Source organism: Panulirus ornatus, chromosome 56, assembly GCF_036320965.1.
Source record: "Panulirus ornatus isolate Po-2019 chromosome 56, ASM3632096v1, whole genome shotgun sequence".
Classification (NCBI taxonomy): Eukaryota; Metazoa; Arthropoda; class Malacostraca; order Decapoda; family Palinuridae; genus Panulirus; species Panulirus ornatus.
In genome coordinates, this window is record NC_092279.1 from 32,372,978 (window position 1) to 32,394,573 (window position 21,596).

At 40.9% G+C, this 21,596-nt stretch overlaps 1 protein-coding gene across 2 annotated transcripts in view; it reads left to right on the plus strand.

Moving 5' to 3' along the window:
- crb (cell polarity complex component crumbs) overlaps positions 1–21,596 on the plus strand; it is a 642,968-nt gene that overhangs the window by 498,257 nt on the left and 123,115 nt on the right. For both annotated transcript variants that reach the window (XM_071694202.1, XM_071694201.1), the window contains exon 25: positions 17,439–17,618. In XM_071694202.1, the coding sequence (XP_071550303.1) occupies positions 17,439–17,618 (180 nt within the window). The remainder of the gene's footprint in view (positions 1–17,438; positions 17,619–21,596) is intronic.

The following is a 21,596-nucleotide window of genomic DNA, read 5'->3' on the forward strand; positions in this document are numbered from 1 at the left end:
CCAGACGCTTCACATGCCCTGATTCAATCCACTGACAGCATGTCAACCCCGGTATACCACATCGATCCAATTCACTCTATTCCTTGCCCTCCTTTCACCCTCCTGCATGTTCAGGTCCCGATCACACAAAATCTTTTTCACTCCATCTTTCCACCTCCAATTTAATCTCCCACTTCTCCTCGTTCCCTCTACCTCCGACACATGTATCCTCTTGGTCAATCTTTCCTCACTCATTCTCTGCATATGCCCAAACCATTTCAAAACACCCTCTTCTGCTCTCTCAACCACGCTCTTTTTATTTTTTCCACACATCTCTCTTACCCTTACGTTACTTACTCGATCAAACCAACTCACACCACATATTGTCTTCAAACATATGTATATATACGTCCACACATGCTTCCATGGTTTACCACAGACGCTTCACATGCCCTGATTCAATCCACTGACAGCACGTCAACCCCGGTATACGACATCGATCCAATTCACTCTATTCCTTGCCTTCCTTTGACCCTCCTGCATGTTCAGGCCCCGATCACACAAAATCTTTTTCACTCCATCTTTCCACCTCCAATTTGGTCTCCCACTTCTCGTTCCCTCCACCTCCGACACATATATCCTCTTGGTCAATCTTTCCTCACTCATTCTCTGCATGTCCCCAAACCATTTCAAAACTCCCTCTTCTGCTCTCTCAACCACGCTCTTTTTATTTCCACACATCTCTCTTACCCTGACGTTACTTACTCGATCAAACCACCTCACACCACACATTGTTGGCGAAAATTCTGGGAGCCTTGAAGAATGTTTGGAAGTCGAGAACATTATCTCGGAAAGCAAAAATGGGTATGTTTGAAGGAATAGTGGTTCCAACAATGTTTTATGGTTGCGAGGCGTGGGCTATGGATAGAGTTGTGTGCAGGAGGATGGATGTACTGGAAATGAGATGTTTGAGGACAATGTGTGGTGTGATTTGTTTGATCAAGTAAGTAACGTAAGGGTAAGAGAGATGTGTGGAAATAAAAAGAGCGTGGTTGAGAGAGCAGAAGAGGGTGTTTTGAAATGGTTTGGGCACATGGAGAGAATGAGTGAGGAAAGATTGACCAAGAGGATATATGTGTCGGAGGTGGAGGGAACGAGGAGAAGTGGGAGACCAAATTGGAGGTGGAAAGATGGAGTGAAAAAGATTTTGTGTGATTGGGGCCTGAACATGCAGGAGGGTGAAAGGAGGGCAAGGAATAGAGTGAATTGGATCGATGTGGTATACCAGGGTTGACATGCTAACCGTGGATTGAATCAGGGCATGTGAAGCGTCTGGGGTAAACCATGGAAAGCTGTGTAGGTATGTATATTTGCGTGTGTGGACGTATCTATATACATTTGTATGGGGGTGGGTTGGGCCATTTCTTTCGTCTGTTTCCTTGCGCTACCTCGCAAATGCGGGAGACACCGACAAAGCAAAAAAAAAAAAGAAATATATATATATATATATATATATATATATATATATATATATATATATATATATATATATATATATATATATTTTATTTTTTTTTTGCCGTCGCTGTTTCCCGCGTTAGCGAGGTAGCGCAAGGAAACAGACGAAAGAATGGCCCAACCCACCCACATACACATGTATATACATACAATTCCACACACGCAAATATACATACCTATACATCTCAATATACACATATATATATATACACACACAGACATATACATATATACACATGTACATAATTCATACTTTCTGCCTTTATTTATTCCCATCGCCACCTCGCCACACATGGAATAACAACCCCCTCCCCCCTCATATATCCACTCCCAGATATCTAAAACACTTCACTTCCTCCAGTTTTTCTCCATTCAAACTTACCTCCCAATTTACTTGTCCCTCAACCCTACTGTACCTAATGACCTTGCTCTTATTCACATTTACTCTCAGCTATCTTCTTTCACACACTTTACCAAACTCAGTCACCAGCTTCTACTGTTTCTCACCTGAATCAGCCACCAGCGCTGTATCATCAGCGAACAACAACTGACTCACTTCCCAAGCTCTCTCATTCACAATAGACTGCATACTTTCCCCTCTTTCCAAAACTCTTGCATTTACCTCCCTAACAACCCCATCCATAAACAAATCAAACAACCATGGAGACATCACACACCCCTGCCACAAACCAACATTCACTGAGAACCAGTCACTTTCCTTTCTTCCTGCACATACACATGCCTTGCATCCTCGATAAAAAGTTTTAACTGCTTCTAACAAGTTGCTTCCCACACCATATATTCTTAATACCTTCCACAGAGCATCTCTATCAGCTCTGTCACAGAAGCATGGAAGCAGAAGTGAATCATAGGGTGGGAGGAAGCGAAAGTTCTGGGAGCGTTGAAGAATGTGTGGAAGGCGAGAGCATTATCTCGGAAAGCAGAAATGGGTATGTTTGAAGGAATAGTGGTTCCAACAATGTTGTATGGTTGCGAGGCATGGGCTATAAATACAGTTGTGTGGAGTAGGGTGGATGTGCTGGAAATGAGATGTTTGAAGACAATATGTGGTGTGAGGTGGTTTGCCGTGTGGTAATAAAAAGCATGTGGTTCAGAGAGCAGAAGAGGGTGTTTTGAAATGGTTTGGTCACATAGAGAGAATGAGTGAGGAAAGATTGACCAAGAGGATATATGTATCAGAGGTGGAGGGAACAAGGAGAAGTGGGAGACCAAATTGGAGGTGGAAAGATGGAGGGAAAAAGATTTTGAGTGATTGGGGCCTGAACATGCAGAAGGGTGAAAGGCGTGCAAGGAATAGAGTGAATTGGAACGATGTGGTATACCGGGGTAGACGTGCTGTCAGTGGATTGAACCAGGGCATGTGAAGCGTCTAGAGTAAAGCATGGAAAATTCTTTGGGGCCTGGATGTGGAAAAGGAGCTGTGCTTTCCGTGCATTATTACATGACAGTTAGAGACTGAGTGCGAAAGAATATGGCCTTTGTTGTGTTTTTCTAGCACTACCTCGCGCACATGAGGGGGGAGGGGGTTGTTATTTCATGTGTGGCGGGATGGCGATGGAAATGAATAAAGGCAGACAGTATGAATTATGTACATGTGTATATATGTATATGTCTGTGTGTGTATATATATATGTATACATTGAGATGTATTGGTATGTATATGTGCGTGTGTGGATGTGTATATATATACATGTGTATGTGGGTGGGTTGGGCCATTTCTTTCGTCTGTTTCCTTGCGCTACCTTGCTAACGCAGGAGACGGCGACAAACCATATATGTATATATATATATCTGGGGATAGGGGAGAAAGAATACTTCCCACGTATTCCCTGCGTGTCGTAGAAGGCGACTAAAAGGGGAGGGAGCGGGGGGCTGGAAATCCTCCCCTCTCGTTTTTTTTTTTAATTTTCCAAAAGAAGGAACAGAGAATTGGGCCAGGTGAGGGTATTCCCTCAAAGGACCAGTCCTCTGTTCTTAACGCTACCTCGCTAATGCGGGAAATGGCGAATAGTTTGAAAGAAAGAAAGAAAGATATATATATATATATATATATATATATATTCTTTCTTTCTTTCTTTCAAACTATTCGCCATTTCCCGCATTAGCGAGGTAGCGTTAAGAACAGAGGACTGGGCCTTGAGGGAATACCCTCACCTGGCCCAATTCTCTGTTCCTTCTTTTGGAAAATTAAAAAAAAAAAAAAATGAGAGGGGAGGATTTCCAGCCCCCCGCTCCCTCCCCTTTTAGTCGCCTTCTACGACACGCAGGGAATACGTGGGAAGTATTCTTTCTCCCCTATCCCCAGGGATAATATATATATATATATATATATATATATATATATATATATATATATATATATATATATTCTTTCTTTTTCTTTATTTCAAACTATTTGCCATTTCCCGTGTTAGCGAGGTAGCGTTAAGAACAGAGGACTGGGCCTTTGAGGGGATATCCTCACCTGGCCCCCTTCTCTGTTCCCTCTTTTGGAAAATTAAAAAAAAATAATGAGAGGGGAGGATTTGCAGCCCCCGCTCCCTCCCCTTTTAGTTGCCTTCTACGACACGCAGGGAATACGTGGTAAGTATTCTTTCTTCCCTATCCCCCGGATATATACATTTTTTTTTTTTTTTGCTTTGTCGCTGTCTCTCGCGTTTGCGAGGTATCGCAAGAAAACAGACGAAAGAAATGGCCCAACCCACCCACATACACATGTATATACATACACGTCCACTCACGCAAATATACATACCTACACAGCTTTCCATGGTTTACCCCACATGCTTCACATGCCCTGATTCAATCCACTGACAGCACGTCAACCCCTGGTATACCACATCGATCCAGTTCACTCTATTCCTTGCCCTCCTTTCACCCTCCTGCATGTTCAGGCCCCGATCACACAAAATCTTTTTCACTCCATCTTTCCACCTCCAATTTGGTCTCCCACTTCTCCTCGTTCCCTCCACCTCCGACACATATATCCTCTTGGTCAATCTTTCCTCACTCATTCTCTCCATGTGCCCAAACCATTTCAAAACACCCTCTTCTGCTCTCTCATCCACACTCTTTTTATTTCCACACATCTCTCTTACCCTTACATTACTTACTCGATCAAACAAATCACACCACACATTGTCCTCAAACATCTCATTTCCAGCACATCCACCCTCCTGCGCACAACTCTATCCATAGCCCACGCCTCGCAACCATACAACATTGTTGGAACCACTATTCCTTCAAACATACCCATTTTTCCTTACCGAGATAATGTTCTCGACTTCCACACATTCTTCAGGGCTCCCAGGATTTTCGTCCCCTCCCCCACCCTATGATCCACTTCCGCTACCATGTTTCCATTCGCTGCCAGATCCACTCCCAGATATCTAAAACACTTTACTTCCTCCAGTTTTTCTCCATTCAAACTTACCTCCCAATTGACTTGACCCTCAACCCTACTGTACCTAATAACCTTGCTCTTATTCACATTTACTCTTAACTTTCTTCTTTCACACACTTTACCAAACTCAGCCACCAGCTTCTGCAGTTTCTCACATGAATCAGCCACCAGCGCTGTATCATCAGCGAACAACAACTGACTCACTTCCCAAGCTCTCTCATCCACAACAGACTTCATACTTGCCCCTCTTTCCAAAACTCTCGCATTCACCTCCCTAACAACCCCATCCATAAACAAATTAAACAACCATGGAGACATCACACACCCCTGCCGCAAACCTACATTCACTGAGAACCAATCACTTTCCTCTCTTCCTACACGTACACATGCCTTACATCCTTGATAAAAACTTTTCACTGCTTCTAACAACTTGCTTCCCACAACATATATTCTTAATATATTTATATATTTTTTTTTCTTTGTCGCTGTCTCCCGCGTTTGCGAGGTAGTGCAAGGAAACAGACGAAAGAAATGGCCCAACCCACCCCCATACACATGTATATACATACGTCCACACACGCAAATATACATACCTACACAGCTTTCCATGGTTTACCCCATACGCTTCACATGCCCTGATTCAATCCACTGACAGCACGTCAACCCCGGTATACCACATCGATCCAATTCACTCTATTCCTTGCCCTCCTTTCACCCTCCTGCATGGTCAGGCCCCGATCACACAAAATCTTTTTCACTCCATCTTTCCACCTCCAGTTTGGTCTCCCGCATCTCCTCGTTCCCTCCACCTCCGACACATATATCCTCTTGGTCAATCTTTCCTCACTCATTCTTTCCATGTGCCCAAACCATTTCAAAACACCCTCTTCTGCACTCTCAACCACGCTCTTTTTATTTTCACACCTCTCTTACCCTTACGTTACTTACTCGATCAAACCACCTCACACCACACATTGTCCTCAGACATCTCATTTCCAGCACATCCATCCTCCTGCGCACAACTCTATCCATAGCCCACGCCTCGCAACCATACAACATTGTTGGAACCACTATTCCTTCAAACATACCCATTTTTGCTTTTCGAGATAATGTTCTCGACTTCCACACATTCTTCAAGGCTCCCAGGATTTTCGCCCCCTCCCCCACCCTATGATCCACTTCCGCTTCCATGGTTCCATCCGCTGCCAGATCCACTCCCAGATATCTAAAACACTTTACTTCCTCCAGTTTTTCTCCATTCAAACTTACCTCCCAATTGACTTGACCCTCAACCCTACTGTACCTAATAACCTTGCTCTTATTCACATTTACTCTTAACTTTCTTCTTTCACACACTTTACCAAACTCAGTCACCAGCTTCTGCAGTTTCTCACATGAATCAGCCACCAGCGCTGTATCATCAGCAAACAATAACTGACTCACTCCCCAAGCTCTCTCATCCCCAACAGACTTCATACTTGCCCCTCTTTCCAAAACTCTTGCATTTACCTCCCTAACAAACCCATCCATAAACAAATTAAACAACCATGGAGACATCACACACCCCTGCCGCAAACCTACATTCACTGAGAACCAATCACTCTCCTCTCTTCCTACACGTACACATCCTCGTACACGTACACATCCTCGATAAAAACTTTTCACTGCTTCCAACAACTTGCCTCTCACACCTTATATTCTCAATACCTTCCGAAGAGCATTTCTATCAACTCTATCATATGCCTTCTCCAGATCCATAAATGCTACATACAAATCCATTTGCTTTTCTAAGTATTTCTCACATACATTCCTCAAAGCAAACACCTGATCCACACATCCTCTACCACTTCTGAAACCACACTGCTCTTCCCCAATCTGATGCTCTGTACATGCCTTCACCCTCTCACTCAATATCCTCCCATATAATTTACCAGGAATACTCAACAAACTTATACCTCTGTAATTTGAGCACTCACCTTTGTCCCCTTTGCCTTTGTACAATGGCACTATGCAAGCATTCCGCCAATCCTCAGGCACCTTACCATGAGTCATACATACATTAGATAACCTTACCAAGCAGTCAACAACACAGTCACCCCCTTTTTTTTATAAATTCCACTGCAATACCATCCAAACCTGCTGCCTTGCCGGCTTTCATCTTCCGCAAAGCTTTTACTACCTCTTCTCTGTTTACCAAATCATTTTCCCTAACCCTCTCACTTTGCACACCACCTCGACCAAAACACCCTATGTCTGCCACTCTATCATCAAACACATTCAACAAAACTTCAAAATACTCACTCCACCTTCTCACATCACCACTACTTGTTATCACCTCCCCATTATACCCCTTCACTGAGGTTCCCATTTGTTCCCTTGTCTTACGCACTTTATTTACCTCCTTCCAAAACATCTTTTTATTCTCCCTAAAATTTAATGATACTCTCTCACCCCAACTCTCATTTGCCCTCTTTTTCACCTCTTGCACCTTTCTCTAGACCTCCTGCCTCTTTCTTTTATACATCTCCCAGTCATTTGCATTATTTCCCTGCAAAAATCGTCCAAATGCCTGTCTCTTCTCTTTCACTAATAATCTTACTTCTTCATCCCACCACTCACTACCCTTTCTAATCTACCCACCTCCCACGCTTCTCATGCCACAAGCATTTGCGCAAGCCATCACTGCTTCCCTAAATGCATCTCATTCCTCTCCCACTCCCCTTACCTCCTTTGTTCTCACCTTTTTCCATTCTGTACTCAGTCTCTCCTGGTACTTCCTCACACAAGTCTCCTTCCCAAGCTCACTTACTCTCACCATTCTCTTTACCCCAACATTCTCTCTTCTTTTCTGAAAACCTCTACAAATCTTCACCTTCACCTCCACAAGATAATGATCAGACATCCCTCCAGTTGCACCTCTCAGCACATTAACATCCAAAAGTCTCTCTTTTGCATGCTTATCAATTGACACGTAATCCAATAACACTCTCTGGCCATCTCTCCTACTTACATACATATAGTTATGTATATCTCTCTTTTTAAACCAGGTATTCCCAATCACCAGTCCTTTTTCAGCACATGAATTTACAAACTCTTCACCATTTCGATTTACAACACTGAACACCCCATGTACACCAATTATTCCCTCAACTGCCACATTACTCAACCTTTGCATTGAAATCACCCATCACTGTAACCCGGTCTCGTGCATCAAAACCACTAACACACTCATTCAGCTGCTCCCAAAACACTTGCCTCTCATGATCTTTCTTCTCCTGCCCAGGTGCATATGCACCAATAATCACCCATCTCTCTCCATCCACTTTCAGTTTTCCCCATGTCAATCGTAGAGTTTACTTTCTTACACTCTATCACATACTCCTACCACTCCAGTTTCAGGAGTAGTGCTACTCCTTCCCTTGCTCTTGTCCTCTCAGTAACCCCTGACTTTACTTCCAAGACATTCCCAAACCACAGTAGAGTTAAGGGTTAAGTCAATTGGGAGGTAAGTTTGAATGGAGAAAAACTGGAGGAAGTGAAGTTTTTAGATATCTGGGAGCGGATTTGGCAGCAGATGGAACCATGGAAGTGGAAGTGAATCATAGGGTGGGGGAGGGGGCGAAAATTCTGGGAGCCTTGAAGAATGTTTGGAAGTCGAGAACATTATCTCTCAAAGTAAAAATGGGTATGTTTGAAGGAATAGTGGTTCCAACAATGTTGTATGGTTGCGAGGTGTAGGCTATGGATAGAGTTGTGCGCAGGAGGGTGGATGTGCTGGAAATGAGATGTTTGAGGACAATATGTGGTGTGAGGTGGTTTGATCGAGTAAGTAATGTAAGGGTAAGAGAGATGTGTGGAAATAAAAAGAGTGTGGTTGAGAGAGCAGAAGAGGGTGTTTTGAAATGGTTTGGTCACATGGAGAGAATGAGTGAGGAAAGATTGACCAAGAGGATATATGTGTCAGAAGTGAAGGGAACGAGGAGAAGTGGGAGACCAAATTGGAGGTGGAAAGATGGAGTGAAAAAGATTTTGAGTGATCGGGGCCTGAACATGCAGGAGGGTGAAAGGCGTGCAAGGAATAGAGTGAATTGGAACAATGTGCTATACCGGGGTCGACATGCTGTCAGTGGATTGAACCAGGGCATGTGAAGCGTCTGGGTTAAACCATGGAGAGTTCTGTGGGGCCTGGATGTGGAAAGGGAGTTGTGGTTTCAGTGCATTATTACATGACAGCTAGAGACTGAGTGTGAACGAATCGGGCCTTTGTTGTCTTTTCCTAGCGCTACCTCGCACACATGAGGGGAGAGGGGATGTTTATTCCATGTGTGGCGATGGGAATAGATAAAAGCAGACAGTATGAATTATGTACATGTGTATATATGTATATGTGTGTGTGTGTATATATATGTTTACATTGAGATGTATAGGTATGTTTATTTGCGTATGTGGACGTGTATGATTATACATGTGTATGTGGGTTGGTTGGGACATTCTTTCGTCTTTTTCCTTGCGCTACCTTGCTAACGCGGGAGACAGTGACAAAGCAAAATAAAATAAATAAATAAAATATATATATATATATACATATATATATATATATATATATATATATTATCCCTGGGGATAGGGGATTAAGAAAACTTCCCACGTATTCCCTGCGTGTCGTAGAAGGCGACTAAAAGGGGAGGGAGCGGGGGGCTGGAAATCCTCCCCTCTCGTTTTTTTTTAATTTTCCAAAAGAAGGAACAGAGGGGGCCAGGTGAGGATATTCCAAAAAAGGCCCAGTCCTCTGTTCTTAATGCTACCTCGCTAATGCGGGAAATGGCGAATAGTCTAAAAGAAAAAAGAATATATATATATATATATATATATATATATATATATATATATATATATATATATATATATATATATATATATATATATTTTTTTTTTTTTGCTTTGTCGCTGTCTCCCGCGTTTCCGAGGTAGCGCAAGGAAACAGACGAAAGAAATGGCCCAACCCACCCCCATACACATGTATATACATACGTCCACACACACAAATATACATACCTACACAGCTCTCCATGGTTTACCCCAGACGCTTCACATGCCTTGATTCAATCCACTGACAGCACGTCAACCCCGGTATACCACATCTCTCCAATTCACTCTATTCCTTGCCCTCCTTTCACCCTCCTGCATGTTCAGGCCCCGATCACACAAAATCTTTTTCACTCCATCTTTCCACCTCCAATTTGGTCTCCCTCTTCTCCTCGTTCCCTCCACCTCCGACACATATATCCTCTTGGTCAATCTTTCCTCACTCATTCTCTCCATGTGACCAAACCATTTCAAAACACCCTCTTCTGCTCTCTCAACCACGCTCTTTTTATTTCCACACATCTCTCTTACCCTTACATTACTTACTCGATCAAACCACCTCACACCACACATTGTCCTCAAACATCTCATTTCCAGCACATCCATCCTCCTGCGCACAACTCTATCCATAGTCCACACCTCGCAACCATACAACATTGTTGGAACCACTATTCCTTCAAACATACCCATTTTTGCTTTCCGAGATAATGTTCTCAACTTCCACACATTCTTCAAGGCTCCCAGAATTTTCGACCCCTCCCCCACACTATGATCCACTTCCGCTTCCATGTTTCCATCCGCTGCCAGATCCACTCCCAGATATCTAAAACACTTCACTTCCTCCAGTTTTTCTCCATTCAAACTCACCTCCCAATTGACTTGACCCACAACCCTACTGTACCTAATAACCTTGCTCTTATTCACATTTACTTTTAATTTTCTTCTTTCATACACTTTACCAAACTCAGTCACCAGCTTCTGCAGTTTCTCACATGAATCAGCCACCAGCGCTGTATCATCAGCAAACAACAACTGACTCACTTCCCAAGCTCTCTCATCCCCAACAGACTTCATACTTGCCCCTCTTTCCAAAACTCTTGCATTCACCTCCCTAACAACCCCATCCATAAACAAATTAAACAACCATGGAGACATCACACACCCCTGCCGCAAACCTACGTTCACTGAGAACCAATCACTTTCCTCTCTTCCTACACGTACACATGCCTTACATACTCGATAAAAACTTTTCACTGCTTCTAACAACTTGCCTCCCACATCATATATTCTTAATAGCTTCCACAGAGCATCTCTATCAACTCTATCATATGCCTTCTCCAGATCCATAAATGCTACATACAAATCCATTTGCTTTTCTAAGTATTTCTCACATACATTCTTCAAAGCAAACACCTGATCCACACATCCTCTACCACTTCTGAAACCACACTGCTCTTCCCCAATCTGATGCTCTGTACATGCCTTCACCCTCTCAATCAATACCCTCCCATATAATTTGCCAGGAATACTCAACAAACTTATACCTCTGTAATTTGAGCACTCACTCTTATCCCCTTTGCCTTTGTACAATGGCACTATGCACGCATTCCGCCAATCCTCAGGCACCTCACCATGAGTCATACATACATTAAATAACCTTACCAACCAGTCAACCATACAGTCACCCCCTTTTTTAATAAATTCCACTGCAATACCATCCAAACCTGCTGCCTTGCCGGCTTTCATCTTCCGCAAAGCTTTTACTACCTCTTCTCTGTTTACCAAATCATTTTCCCTTACCCTCGCACTTTGCACACCACCTCGACCAAAACACCCTATATCTGCCACTCTATCATCAAACACATTCAACAAACCTTCAAAATACTCACTCCATCTCCTTTTCACATCACCACTACTTGTTATCACCTCCCCATTTGCGCCCTTCACTGAAGTTCCCATTTGCTCCCTTGTCTTACGCACTTTATTTACCTCCTTCCAGAACATCTTTTTATTCTCCCTAAAATTTAATGATACTCTCTCACCCCAACTCTCATTTGCCCTTTTTTTCACCTCTTGCACCTTTCTCTTGACCTCCTGTCTCTTTCTTTTATACGTCTCCCACTCAATTTCATTTTTTCCCTGCAAAAATCGTCCAAATGCCTCTCTCTTCTCTTTCACTAATACTCTTACTTCTTCATCCCACCACTCACTACCCTTTCTAATCAACCCACCTCCCACTCTTCTCATGCCACAAGCATCTTTTGCGCAATCCATCAGTGATTCCCTAAATACATCCCATTCCTCCCCGACTCCCCTTACTTCCATTGTTCTCACTTTTTTCCATTCTGTACTCAGTCTCTCCTGGTACTTCCTCACACAAGTCTCCTTCCCAAGCTCACTTACTCTCACCACCCTCTTCACCCCAACATTCACTCTTCTAATATATATATATATTATTAGGTACAGTAGGGGTGAGGGTCAAGTCAATTGGGAGGTGAGTTTGAATGGAGAAAAACTGGAGGAAGTGAAGTGTTTTAGATATCTGGGAGTGGATCTGTCAGCGGATGGAACCATGGAAGCGGAAGTGGATCATAGGGTGGGGGAGGGGGCGAAAATTTTGGGAGCCTTGAAAAATGTGTGGAAGTCGAGAACATTATCTCGGAAAGCAAAAATGGGTATGTTTGAGGGAATAGTGGTTCCAACAATGTTGTATGGTTGCGAGGCGTGGGCTATGGATAGAGATGTGCGCAGGAGGATGGATGTGCTGGAAATGAGATGTTTGAGGACAATGTGTGGTGTGAGGTGGTTTGATCGAGTAAGTAACGTGAGGGTGAGAGAGATGTGTGGAAATAAAGAGAGCGTGGTTGAGAGAGCAGAAGAGGGTGTTTTGAGGTGGTTTGGGCACATGGAGAGAATGAGTGAGGAGAGATTGACCAAGAGGATATATGTGTCGGAGGTGGAGGGAACGAGGAGAAGAGGGAGACCAAATTGGAGGTGGAAGGATGGAGTGAAAAGGATTTTGTGTGATCGGGGCCTGAACATGCAGGAGGGTGAAAGGAGGGCAAGAAATAGAGTGAATTGGAGTCATGTGGTATACAGGGGTTGACGTGATGTCAGTGGATTGAAGCAGGGCATGTGAAGCGTCTGGGGTAAACCATGGAAAGCTGTGTAGGTATGTATATTTGCGTGTGTGGACGAGTGTATGTACATGTGTATGGGGGGGGGGTTGGGCCATTTCTTTCGTCTGTTTCCTTGCGCTACCTCGCAAACGCGGGAGACAGCGACAAAGTATAAAAAAAAAAAAAAAAAAAAATATATATCATATCTTTTTGTAATTCTAAGTACCAGACTCGAAAGGTGTACATTTTGTGTTTAATTTTTTCTTTGGTATATATGGACCTCTTTCCTTGAAGAGCAGTGCAAATAGTGTCTACCCCCCCATTGTGTGATGTCCTTTGTAATTATGGGTATGTGTTTATGTTGCTCCTTTTTGAGTACATAGATTGTCTTAGAGTTCAAGAGACCTCTTTCAGTTCTTGACCATAATAATGCTCAAGAGATATCTCCAGTTCTTGACCATATTATATACTGAAGACAACTGCATGGCCACCCATTCCCCATTGTTACTTGTGCTGACATTTCTGACTGAATAGCCGGCTCATCTGCCATCTGTAGCATGTTAAGCTACCACTGTGGTTAACTCTTAATTAACAAAGGCAGAATATTTCCAGATTGGAGAAATCAGATAACTCAGTCTTGTTAAGTTAGCCCACAGTAGGATGCATGTTTCAAGGAGTCAGAATTTTGTTTGGTAGTTTGACATCCTGTTTAATGGGATTCTGTGCTGCCTTATCCCTGAAAGTTCATTGGCATATGTCTTTACACATTGTTCAGTTACAGAAAAAAGTCTTATTTACTTCAAAACTGATTTTTTACTTATGTTTCCTTTTTTTTAATTTTTGTAGGAGGAGCAACATGGGAAGCATCACTTTGTAGGTCTTCACTGCACTTGCCTAAGCTTTAAATTTCATTGTTTATGTATAAAGTAATAGTGCATTGAATTATGTGCCAGTTTTATTTGTACAGTGCATGTTTTTGTTTGTTCCATAGATCTGTAGAAGGTAACAATGTAGGTAACTAATATTGACTGGTGAGGTTATATAGCTTAGAAAGTAATTCCTTGCATTGCTGATTATTGCCATAAATATAAACCTGTGTACTGAATGCTCAGTTTATATGAACAGTAAAAAAGTGAAAGAAGAAATCCTATTTAGACGAATAGAAAACATTCTTAACATTTTAACGGTAACCATCAGATATATCTGGATGAATGTTTATCACAGGCTACAGAAAAAATATTTCCTCTAATGAATTATTTGGAATAATGCAACAACCTTGAAATAACCACCTCATACGCACCAGTGCTGCCAAACGTGTTATTCTGGGTTCGCTAATCACATGATGGATGCAGTCTTTAACTATCCATATTTTGTCTTTATTCATTTATAGGTGTGCTACATATGCAAGACACATTTGACACTTATAATGGAAGATGGAGTATGGCTAAGTGGCTGGAATGGAGGAGATTGATTTTCTTAAGAAAAGGGATGATAGTGTTTTTGACTGTTTCGTTAGAATTTTCATTGTATGTATCCCTGAAGATGAGGTGCCAGAGGACTGGTAGGATGCCTTATTAGTGCCATTTTAGAAAAGCAAAGGGATAAAAGCATATGTTCAAATTACTGGGATATAAGTTTGTTGAGTATACCTAATAAGTTCTATGGGAAGCTGGTGATTGTGAGGATGATGGCAACCCAGACCATCAGACAGGGGAGACAAAATATGGCCTTAGTCCTAAGGTGGTGGAGGACACTATGTTCATTTTGGGAAATCTGTAGGAAAATTACTTGGAGAAAGATTTGGATGTGGCACATATGCATCTGGTGAAATGACTTGATAGGGTTCATAGAGATGCTTTCCAGAAGGTGCAATGAATGTATGATGTGGGAGGAAAGATATTAGAAGTAGGGTTTTTTTAAGAGTAAAGTATATTTGCAAGTAGTAGGAAAGTACTGACTCTCTTGGAATGTGAAGTTCTTTAATGAGACTGCACTCCCAGCGACACAGCCTCACCAAAGGTGACAATTTACTCTTAACCTCATGCAGGCAGTGTTATCGGCCTGCTTTAGGTTACACTGTGAATTAAAAGTCACCTTTGTCGAGGCTATATCACTGGGTGTACAGTCTTTTCATAGGACTACTCTCTCTCCAAAGGAGTCTACATTTCCCAGCTACTGGAAGCAGTAAGGCCTTTAGGAAGATCCTTAGTAAAACCAAGACTCTTTCATAGAAATTGATGATTATGAATAAATTGATAAAAATCTTATTTTTGAGCATATGACAGAAAGAAAACAGTTACACATGTGTATTTATTGCATATCATAGAATGTGATTGAATTGGGATTGGAAATCTTCCCTTCCTGTATTATTACTTTGGAACAGAAGACAAAGCTAAGAGAGAATTTTCCTTCTGTGGCTCAGCTGTCTTTTCTTGGTTCAACCTCGGAAGATAAGAAACAGCAGAGAGGTATAACAGATTTATGTTGTATATTTGGAATTTTATCCCTGGGGATAGGGGAGAAAGAATACTTCCCACGTATTCCCTGCGTGTTGTAGAAGGCGGCTAAAAGGGGAGGGAGCGTTGGGCTGGAAATCCTCCCCTCTCATTATTTTTTTTTTTTTAATTTTCCAAAAGAAGGAACAGAGAAGGGGGCCAGGTGAGGATATTCCCTCAAAGGCCCAGTTCTCTGTTCTTAATGCTACCTCGCTAATGCGGGAAATGGCGAATAGTTTGAAAGAAAAGAAAAGAAAGATTTGGAATATATATTCATATGAATATACTGTACATACTTGCTAGCCTTTTCTTATCTTAGAGAGTTAGCATCTAGAACAGATAACTGAATCATAGTGGGACAAAAATCTCTTTGGTCCCTCTGCTTGCACATTTAGAAAGTGATAATGGAGAGAGAGAAGATTTCCACTCCCTAGTTCTTATCCTCTTAAGTAGAGAGATACTCAGACAGCAGCAGATAATTGAGTCTTTTTAAGGCTTTTTTTTGGAAGTGGGAAGATTAGAAATTCATAGATTAGTGTTGCAAACGTAAAAAGGCACACAGATGATTCAAAGAGAAAAGTACATAAACGTTTTTATTAATTAAGAAGGCATAAATGATGTCAGTCTTGGATTTGAAGTGAAATATTCAGTGACTCTTTGATGTATATATGGTGCTTATTAAATCATTCCATATGCTGTATGTTGACCATCTAGAGAAACAAATATTTTTCCTCATTCAGGGTAAAATGAGTTGCTTTCTTTGACAAAGTGATACATGCATAGTTTTCTTTCTTCATTGTCACCTGGGATATACATACATCACCTCTGAGTCTTGATGAATAATTGTTTCTTCTGTGAAATATTTTAATTTCTCAAGTGACACTTTTTCATGGCAAATAATTGGTTCATTTTTAAAGGATTATCCCTTAACATGCTTACCATAATTGTATCATGTACTTGTAGAAAAAAGCATCTTGCTTCAGTACTAATATCAGTTGGCTTTGTAATCATTCTCATCTGTGATGAAGGTTTTTTCATGTAGGATGTGGTAGCACAGAGTCCATTCTCATTGCTTGCTAGCATGATTTTTTCTCATAGATTTGCTTAAAGATTTGGTAAAAGTTCTAATGACTGATCTACTCATTGCAGATGAGATGTTTGGTTCAAAGGAACCATACCTAGTATCATTTTAGACTGCCACATAGCGTTCCAGCTGTATTTATTGGTTGAATTTGAAGTATTTAGATGATTAGAAAAAATCATAGTTGTTATATTTTAATTCATTACAAAATGCAGTGTTTTAACCATGTTATACCATTCCAGTCTTCATGTAAATGAAAATTTTTATAAATAGAATAGAGGTTCCACTTTCTTTCAAAGAATAATATATCCAACTGCACAAGTCTGCATTAGGAATCAGTGTAGAGTTTTTTATATGTTCATGTTTTTGAGGAACAAAGGAAAGCATACCAGATGAATACTCATTGAACTATGGATGAAGTTGATGTGGATTAAGTATAGCAGGATTATAGAACAAAATTTTTTGTTTGCAATTTAATGCTTTCTGTTAATTTCTGGAACATTATCATAAGATTTTATAAAACAAAGCTACTTTCTTCATATTAATGTATGAATAAATTTGTCATACATACAGTATGGAAGTAACTGCATATAGCTTTTAAACCTTTAATGGAGAATATTTTGAGTTCCATTTATCATTGTGAGTATATTTTGATCGTAAAGTAATCTTTACAAATCTAAGAATATCATTGTTTACCAAGGTATAGATTTGTATCCAGTTGCCAGTAATGCTTATATATTTTCTCCAATTAGAAAACAAATTCCGTACCATCTTCTTTTCTTCAGAACTTTTTAAAGGCTTTGTAGAATCAAAGATTATATGTCAGATGAGGTATGTCCTCATTTGAAAATTTTGTCATAGATGAGCTCTGTCCTCATTAAAATGGGATTTTCCACTCATAATTTGTTTCAACACCTCTTCCACTATTAAGTATTAAGTAGATTTCTTTTACATAGGTTTTACTCCCACTACATTTGGGAATGAAGACATTACGGACAGTCTGGTGACAGTAGTGATCCCTGAGGTAGACCACAGCACGTATAGAACCCATGCTGATGTGTCTATGTTGGTGCGCACCAGAGAAACAGATGGCCTTATCTTCTATCTGGGAACTCAGTGGGATATTGACATACCAGGTTGGTTTACATTAGTTATGTGGAGTTTATAAAGATTTTTGTCAATGATGGAATGAGACTAGTTGATGTAATGTATTGCCTTTCATAAAGCTTTATTTACTAAATGTTGAGTATTTTTAAGTAAATGTCAATTATGGTTGTAATAAATAAATGCTGATTTTTACCTTTGAAAAGATATTCTGATTTGGGAATGTTAATTTTTACTAATTTTGAAAAATATAATTCATTATTACCTATAATGCATTTGTTATACTTTTGATTGGCTTTTTGCAGAGTTATATCTGTCTTTGTATACTCCATCTTTTTTCAGTGTCCTTTAGTCTATACTTTCTTTATTATACATTTGTTTTCTCCGTTGTGCTTGCTTCTGTTATTACACCTCCCATTTCTCATAGTCAGAACTGTAGACTGTCTCTCCACAGCAAGTCACATGTATGTGAGACCATTGAAACTAATGTGCTAACAATTAGTAATTGCAAGCAGTTGTTAAACCACACCCCTCACTTACATTTTATCTATCAGAGAACTTGTCCTGATATCCAATCGAGACTGGACCTGCCTGTGTGCTGTAAACACTAATTCTTCCTTTGACCCTTTATTTGTTAGTTCTTAAAGATTCAATCATCATTTATGATCATCAGATGTTAAATGTTTATCTCGTTTTGTCAAAACATGCCACTGTTTTGATGATTTTTACATCTGGGTGTATGGATCATCTCTGAGCTAAATGGTATTTAAGGTCTCTGCTGCTTTTCCAGTAGTCACACATTCTTATACTGATTGATGTTTGTAACTGTTCTTAATGATATCATCATGCGTCCCTAAATTGTGTTAGGTTCAATCCCACATTATCTGCTGTGTTGAATTGCAAACTTCAGGGAGAGTAGGAAAATGTTTTGGTAGGAGATGGTAGGAGATCAAGATAACAAATGGGAGTATCAATGAATGGATCAGTTAGGGAAGTGGTAACAGGAAAGGAAGAAGTGAAATGGAGATAGAATGAATATTTTGTGGGACTGTTGAATGTGCTACTGTTATATGATAAGGTGGCAGATGTTTGATGATTGGGTTGTGGAAGTGATACAGAGGCTTGCACAGAGTATCAGATTGGGGAGTAGCAATGTGGCTTCAGGAATGGTAGAGGATGTGTGGATCAGGTGTTTACTTTTTCAAATTTGTGAGAAATTCTTAAATAAACTAAAGGATTTGTATTTGGCATTTATGAACCTGAAGAAATTATATAATAGAGTTGATAAAGATACCTCGTGGAAGGTGTTACAAATGTGTGGTGAGGAAGGAAAGCTACTGGAAGTGAGAAGTTCTTAACATGAGAGTAAGGCATTTGGGTGAGTTGGAAGATAGGAGCATGAGTGGTTCTGTGTGATGGTGGGTCTGCAGCAGGGATGTTTGATGTTACTGTGGCTGTTTAATGTGTTTTTGGATGGGGTGGTTTAGGAGATGATTGAGAGTCTTGCTGAGAGGGGCAGATCTGCACTCTGTTGGGGCTGGAGATGGCCTGGAAGGTGAGTTAGTTGCTGTTTGCTGCTGATACACAAGTGGTGGCAGATTAAAGTGAGAAACTGCAGAATTTGGTATATCTGAGTTTAGGAGAGTGTGTGAGAGGAGAAACTTGAGAATACAATTAGGGTTATCATGTTTTTTGTACAGATGAGAGCAATTGGAAGGTGTTTGAATTTAAGTGGAGAGAAACTTGAGGAAGTGAAGTGATTTAGATGCATGGTAGTGGATATGGCAGTGTATGGAACCATAGCAAGTGGATGAGGTGGCTAAGGTCTTGGATGCATTGAGATGTGTGTAGAAAGAGGTCAATGTCTCTAAGAGCTTAGATGGGTATGTTTGATGGTATAGTATTCTTGACATGGTTGTGTGGATATGAGGCATGCTTTCTAGATAAAAAAGAAAAAGTATGGAAGAGGTTGTATGTCTTGAAAATAAAATGTTTGAGGACACTATGTGGTGTGAGGAGGGCTGATTGAATAAGAAATGATAGGGTAAAAAAAAGTAGTGTTGGTAGAAGAGTATCCGTGAAAAAGGTGCAGAGGGTGTGCTGAAATGGTCTGGACAGATAGAGAAGATGACTAAGAGGGTATACATGTTGTAAGTAGAGGAAACAAAAAGTAGAAACCAAGAAAGATCTGGATGGATGGAGTGAAAGATGCTTTGAGATGTCAGAGCCTAAATATGTAGGAGGGTGTGAGGCACTTCTATGGTATAGTGAAGAGTGGAGCAACATGGTAAACAAGAATGGTGAAAAGAGAGTAGGTAGTGAAAGCCATGTGCAAGATGAAATTTGGGAAAGTGTCAGCAGTGAATGAGATCTCATTTGTTTCACAAGATTGGGATGATGGTGTTATTGATAGATTAGTCAGACTGATCACTGAATGAGAGATAGAGTGAGAGATTATTGGCAGACTTCATGGAGAATAAGAATATGGTTTGGAAAAATTTCAGTAGTGAGAGAAGAACAACAGAAAAAAATGGGAGCATAGCTGAGGGAAATTGTTGGGGAGGTAACAGACAAAGAAGAGATGAACAGATGGAATGAGTCTTTTGAAGGATTGTTGAATGTGTTAGATGACTGGGTGGCAGATGTTGATCCTTGGGATGAGGAGATATAAGGAATAGAGGCCTGGTAGATGGTTTAATGAAAAATGCTGGAGTTGGTGAAAGCCTTTCTGAAGTGGAGCGTTGCAAACCAGTTGGATTGGATGGGAGTGCAACTGAATTTCTCATGATGGGGGCGAAAATGTTGGTGATTGACTAGTTGGGATTTTCATCGTATGATTGGCACAAGGTGAGGTGTGTAGGGACTGGGGGAATGCTTTTATAGTGCCATTATATAAAGACAAGGATATCAAAGGTGAATACTTAACTTGCAGAGGAATAGATCATTTGAGCACTCTTGATAAACATACAAAAGAGTGGTGATTGAGATGATGGCAGCATGCACAAAACATCAGATTGGTGAGGAGAAATGTGGCTTCTAGAGTATAAAAAGATGTGTGGATTGAGATTTTCCCTTGTAAAATTTGTCTTTGAGAAAGAGTGGAATTTGTATGTGTAATTTATTGACCTGGAGAAAGCATATATGATTGATAGAGATGCCTTGTGGAAAGTGCTACAAGTATATGGTGTGGGAACAAAGCCTCTAGACTCAATGAGGAAGTTTCTGTCAGGAGAGTAAGGTGTGTATGCAAGTAGGGAGGAAGAAGGGTGAGTGGTTCCAAGTGAAGGTAGGTTTGCATCAACTGTGTGTTATGTTATCTTGGCTAATTAGTCAGTTTTTGGATACAGTGTTGAGAGAGGTATTAACATTGGTCTATGGGTGAGGGTGTTTAGGAGCTAAGCTTGCTGCTGTTTGCAGATGTTATGACTCCCTCTCCACATCCAGGCCCCACAGAACTTTCCATGGTTTACCCCAGATGCTTCACATGCCCTGGTTCAATCCATTGACAGCACGTCGACCCTGGTATACCACATCGTTCCAATTCACTCTATTCCTTGCACGCCTTTCACCCTCCTGCATGTTCAGGCCCCGATCACTCAAAATCTTCTTCACTCCATCTTTCCACCTCCAATTTGGTCTCCCACTTCCCTCGTTCCCTCCACCTCTGACACATATATCCTCTTAGTCAATCTTTCCTCACTCATTCTCTCCATGTGACCAAACCATTTCAAAACACCCTCTTCTGCTCTCTCTACCACACTCTTTTTATTACCACACATCTCTCTTACCGTATAATTACTTATTCGATCAAACCACCTCACACCACATATTGTCCTTAAACATCTCATTTCCAGCACATCCACCCTCCTCCGCACAACTCTATCCATAGCCCACACCTCGCAACCATATAACATTGTTGGAACTACTATTCCTTCAAACATACCCATTTTTGCTTTCTGAGATAATGTTCTCGCCTTCCACACATTTTTCAACGCTCCCAGAATTTTCGC